At 33.8% G+C, this 6,441-nt stretch overlaps 1 protein-coding gene across 1 annotated transcript; it reads left to right on the forward strand.

Annotated features, from left to right (window-relative positions):
- Positions 1-358: 358 nt before the first annotated feature.
- On the forward strand, positions 359-4,951 carry LOC120626078 (MATH and LRR domain-containing protein PFE0570w-like). Its single transcript, XM_039893365.1, has one exon. It carries the CDS (start codon positions 359-361, stop codon positions 4,949-4,951), a length of 4,593 nt encoding a protein of 1,530 aa, XP_039749299.1.
- The last annotated feature ends 1,490 nt before the right edge of the window (positions 4,952-6,441 follow it).

Genomic DNA, 6,441 nt, shown 5'->3' on the forward strand with positions numbered 1-6,441 from the left:
GATCGTATTATAATATCTGTGCTGGCTGGAAAATTAAAGAATATTAAAAAATAATTTGACTATCTTGGCCAAAGAATTAGTTTGCCCATTCAAAGGGGTAATGTTGCCAGCATATTGGAAATTTGCCTCGTTGCGGTTTCGAATAAGTGAAAGAGTTTATGAAGTTCTTATGTAATTAATTGAATTAATATAATATATATTTAATTACGCTAACGCTTATGTGTTAGCCCAAGCGTTTTAAATAGCGAACGGTCAGTGGCAATCGTTTGGCAACGCCTGACCGAGGAGATAAAAACGGTATTCGCTGCGCCGCCCCGGCTAGTTGACCGCAGACACGCCGCGATCCGTGATGTAAACCATGCACATACCAATAGTATTCATATTGTTAGTGATCCAGTGTACACTCTGCCCCAGTATTCGAGTGCCCGTGAACTGGAGCGATGACAGTGAAGTGAATACAAGCGAACAGTTAAAAAACACGGTCAAACATGAAGATGCTAACGAAGAACACATACCACACGAATATTTTCACTACACTGCGAAGAAACCACAATTCGCCATCAACATAGCGAAAGCTCATGGTGTTCAGTCCCCTGAAAAGCTTTTTAAATCTCATCCCATTACACCTCATACGGGCTTTCCTAAGCCACGGTTAGGAGATCACCGCATTCATCCTGAAAAAATTCTTGCTCGACCATACAGAGGATTTGTTCAAAGTTCTGGTGGTTCTCATTACGCAAAACCTGCTACAACCTCTTTTGAAGTGTACCATCCCTATAAATCAGAAGAACCTGCATTGCAACAACTGTATAAAGATCCCAATGTTGATAAAATAAGGAATAATTTACGAGATAGCCATCATAAATTACAGAAGTATCAAAATGAGGCTGGACAGTCAAATGTCACAAAAAACGAATACGTCGAAAGTCCAGTGGAAATCGATCACAGAAAACTTCCACAAAAAAATATACCAACACAATTTGAAGTGCATAGACCCCAGCGCCGACCAGTTTATTATAATTATCCACCGAAACCGATTCACAGAGAGAATCTAGTAAGTCAAAAACTTAGACATCCTTGGAGTCAAAATATTGCCAAAGTCACTCCGATTCACTATCGTCCTATAAAGAATCATTTGCATGGATTAAGACAACAACATTCATTGAAATTTGATGACGAGCGTAATGAATATCCTCAATTACTGCCACAGGAAGATGAAGAAGAATCAGAAGGTTATGACATATATCAAAAAGGTAAAGCTAGGTTTGTGCAACTAAAGGATGATGTTGATGACACAATAAATAAAGTGTTGCAACAAAATAGGCAACATGCTGGCAGTAATCTGGAATCGCATAGTGAAGAACGAGATAATGAAAACACGTCTAGTAAAGAGGTAGATGACGATGATTTTGTTCCCGTAAAAAATTACGCTCAAGTGAGAAAAACAGAAGTAACAAAACATCTCCCTAGAGAAGCTGCAGTTCAAGATGCCGAGAACTTTGAAGAAATTCAAAATGCACCACGATTAAGAGAAGCTATAAAGAGTAAAAAAGCACAAATCGTGTATTCTGAAGAAGGTTATGAAGATACGGCTTACGATCATGCCGGGGAACAAAAACATGCATCCGATCATGAAAATCATGGTGGATATCTGAAACAAGATGCAGAGAGTAAAGGAAAATATAAAACACCGTCTTTAAGTACGAAGTATAAAAATAAAGAAGGATCAAAACATGGGAATCAAATAGAGCATGATGAAAAATGGGAAAATGATATAAAACAAAATGAAGATGAAGATGAATCCGATTATTACGAATCTGAAGAAGAAGTATCTGATAATAATAATGAAACAGAGGAAAGTGAAGAAAATAACCGAAATAAACGAAACACCGAAGGTATTGTAAATTTAGATATTGGCATCAGCAAAAAAAATATTGACACACTTAAGGAAAAAAATAAAGAACAAGATGTAGTGAACCATGTTGTGATAAAGCGTGATGTTTTGCTGAATGCTTCAAATGAAAAATCGATACAAAAAAAACAAGCTGATAGTATAAAGAAAAAATATCCCTATTACTTCCAAAACCTTAAGCTTCTTAGTAAAAACTCCCCACTTCGTTATGCTGAAAACTTTGAACTTATCCCTAAAAAGTCAAATGGAGGTTCCGAGTTTTACGACTCAAAATCTCAGCTTGAATGTCCAGAAGTTGAAGACGATGTTGATGCTATACCAGATAAATTAAAAAAAGAAGGTCACCCAGATGAAAGTATTGAAAACTTAAGTGAGGAAGCTAAAGATAAAGCAAAGTTTAGTACTTTGGAAAATAAACAAAGACTTAAAGGACTTGGCGACAAAATTGACTGTTTTAAGGCTAAATATTTTGGTGAAAATCCATTGGATAATCCCTTTTTTCAAGAAGATACCATTGAAAATCCTGAACCTGTAATAAAACCCACTTTAGATGTATTTAATAACATACAGGTAGACAAATACACGGAAGACGAGCTATTAACCCAAAACTCCGATATAATTAATGTTCTGGGTGTAGTACGCAAAAATCAAAATGAATCGTCATCCCCTAGTACGGCAATCAATGTAGATAGAGCTAAATATAACTCAAATGTTACATTTTCTATACCGGATACTAAAAATTTAACACTCTCCTACATTCGCAAAAAAAGAGCAACACCTTTTACTTATGAACCATATAAAATAATTAAAGACAGTCAAATTCCAGATTCTAAGAAAACTACAACTAGTAGTAATATAAGTCCTTTAATAAAACAACTACAATTGAGCAGAGTTATTGATAAAGTAACTATGAACCAGGATAAAGATCTATCTGTAAAGAAGAATAATACAAAAGTTTACAAAACTATCGGTAAAGGTGACAGAAAAGAAAACCAAAATGATAAAAGTAATGATACATCTATTCCCAGTTTTGTTGATGTTAATTCTGACTTACGAAGAGGAGAACCACGTTATGAAATAAGACCACAAAATCATAAACCTCAATATACACCAGTCGAAAACAAAAAAGCTATATCTCGTGTTGACAACAAAGAACAAACTGCGTATATAGAATCAACAACCCAAAACCAACTTAAAAAATCAAAAAGACGAAAACCAACTATGAAACCATACTTTGATGTTTCACAGTTTCTACCAAAAAGTATAGATACACAAAATACTGCTTCTTCCAATAGAGTGCGAAGAATTATTCGAACCAGTACTGTGATACCAACAACAGAACGACTGAATCGACAAAAATATCGACAAAGTAATAGTAGCGAAAAGGAGTACGATGAACAAAATGATAACGAGAAAACTAAAATAATGACAACTTCTGTTAAACCAACAATAAGAAAAAAGACCAGAGGCACGACTACTACAATCAAGCCTATTAAAGTCGAAAATGAAACTGAGCCACCTAAACTCCGTCTTGTTACCAGATTCCGTGATTATGAACCAAATCAAGAAACAATAACTAGTTATGATGCTACTACAATACCAAATGATAATGAGCGCAACTCTCCAAAGTATACAGAAAAGAAAAGGAAATCGACGAAAAGCACTTTAGTCACTGATACAAAGACTTATGGAGAGGGAGATGGAGATGAAGACGATATGAGAAAAGAGGAAGTTGATGATTTAATTGGTGTAAAGCATGATGAAGAATATTTACCTTTGTATGACAGAGTTGTCAATAAAATAAATCGTTTAAAAAATGAAGATTTGAATAAAAAAATGGATCATAGCTACGATAGCGATGTTTATGGTGATAATGCGAGTGAAGATAAATTCCACTTTGATGAGGATGACGATGATGATGAAGAGGAGGAGGAAGAAGAGGAGGAGGAGGATGAGGAGGAAAATGACGACAGTGGTGTAAAAGATAAAGATAATGACGAATACGAAGATGAGGGTGAGGATAAAGAAAACGAACAAGCTGAAACTAATTCAAATGATAAAGAAAGTCAATTAGAGATCACAACTTCGGAGCCAACTAAGAGAACATTAGCTAAAACTACTGAAGCTCCAGCTACAACAACGGAATCACGTAGCGCGGAAATACAATTAAAACCAACCATATCTAAAAAGAAAATGGAAATACACACAGAACTACCTTTTAATAAATCTTCACCACATGTTACTCAATTTAAACAAGACATTAAAGAATTTGAAATCATCAAGGAATTGACACCTAAACCTAAAAAGAAAAATAATAAAAACAAAGAAACTTTAGATTTATTCAGAGATGAGAAGTTAGCAGAAGAAGTAAATAAATTAGGAGATGTAGAAGTTTTTAGGGAAAATTTGGATGTGAAATCGGGACCAAAACATGGTGGAAATTACAGAAGTATAACACCGGAAGAGTTAGAAAAAGAAAATAGACATGTTAAAAATAAAGGTGACGTCGAAACCTCACAGACTGAAACAAGAAAGTTTATAGAAGTAAATACGGAAATACCTTCAAGAAGACGCGTTGGTTATACAAGTCGTAGTACTCCACAGAGAAATGGCAGCGAGAAAAGTGATAAATATGTAGAGCTTCGTGACACCTACGATCCAAAGCCACGTTTGCATGGTGGAAATTTGAAACTGCCGCAAAGCAGAAGTCAAAACCGCAATAGTAAAAGTGAAAGATATGTTGACATTAACGAAGATGAAAATGAGGAACCGTCACGTATGCACGGTGGTAATTTTAAATCATATGGGAGCAGTAGAAACTCCGGTCGGCCCATGCATGGTGGAAACTACAGAAGTGCGAAACTGGTTCAGTCTGAAGAAAGTGAAGAAAAACCAACTCAAACTCGCGGAAAATCAAGAGATAGGGGAAATGCAGTAGCTTCATTAAATGGGTATGCACGCGCTGTTCCAATTCTAACGACTACGCCAGGATTTATTTTAGACCCTAGCAAACGTATGTACTACTATGTCGATGCCTAAAACAGATTAGTATTTATTTAAATCTGTAAATAGACTTTAAGAAGTAAAAACTAGAAAGTGCCACAACCTTACTTCTTATCTCTTTCGCGGAATTGTGAGAGTGTATAATTTTTTATGATAATTGATCTAAGAAGTTATAATAACTATTTCTTACCTATGTATTATAGAAGTATTAATTTTAAGGATCTGTGATAAATATACTGTTAGAATTTGAATTTGTATGCATAATGATATTTATATTGTTGAATTATTAAACTTGGAGACAAACCTTTATTTTTTTTTTATTCAAATCTCATTACAGAACTCGTGCTTATTTGTGTGTCCACTGGTGCAATAGTAAAGCCTGGCTCAGGCTATTCTTAACCTACAATTTCGACATTCAAAACAAGTACCGTGTTATAGTGTGCTGTCCCAAGTAAAGCAATATAAACAAAGTGCTCCAGATTCCATTTAGACTCGAGCGTTCACCTTAATACAGAAACTGAACTTTCACTTAAACGGCATTTAACTACATTTTATATTATTATTGGAAATTTTATATGCAAAGATACAGGTTGACTTTATTTGAATTTGGAGAATTAAATTAAATTTATTTAAATGTTACATTAATTTACGAAACATCGATGATTAAATTTACGAGACTATTTTTATTGATGAGGATTAAAGAATATCAGCATATCGTACGGCTCGACAGTAACGTATGAAATATTCACCTCAAATTCAACATTCATTGTTTCAAGTACACCTTGTATATGATCACTTTTGAAAGGGTAATACGTCTTTGTATTTAAATCATAAGAAATATGACCGATATAGAAAAAAAATATATATTGGCAAGTCTTTTTTATTAAAATCTATATCTTACATAACGAATAAATCTAACCTAAATAAAATTAAATACAGAATAATTTAAGTTAAATAATTAACATTGCAAATTTAATTTGGCTTCGTTTATAAATTACAGGTAAACAATAAAATAAATTTACTATTGCCGCATCTACTTAAAGCTCCTAATGTGAAAATAAATTATATATAGTACATTTTCCGTAATTATAAAATATAATAGCACGTGGTTCAGTAGAGTAAATCAGACATCCATGTGATTTTAATTAAAAAAAAAGTGTCTAGTATATTAATGCCTGTCTATATGGCGGCTGATATTTTATCCAAAAGTAATTTGGGGTCTACTGTACGCTGTTATAGAGACATACCACATATAGACATATCATTTAAATATCGCACTCAAGACCTAAAAATGACCTAAAAACAAACTATAATTGAAAATTGTGATTCTTATTTCTTTGTAGATCAAATACATATTTTGATTGAATTACTTAAATTCAAACTAATAACCAGATGGATATAGAATTCATACTGCCGAATCTTGAGCTATAATTGATGTCTTAGAATCTAAACAAAGTGTTTTTATCATCATCATCATTATTATCATCCTACCCATTCCTTCAGAGCTCAGGTCTCCGGAATAAGAC

This window comes from Pararge aegeria, chromosome 8 (assembly GCF_905163445.1).
Source record: "Pararge aegeria chromosome 8, ilParAegt1.1, whole genome shotgun sequence".
Lineage (NCBI taxonomy): Eukaryota > Metazoa > Arthropoda > Insecta > Lepidoptera > Nymphalidae > Pararge > Pararge aegeria.

What these genes read in the sequence shown, in the direction of transcription:
- LOC120626078 (XM_039893365.1), top strand. Translation starts at nt 359, where the DNA reads ATGCACATACCAATAGTATTCATATTGTTAGTGATCCAGTGTACACTC.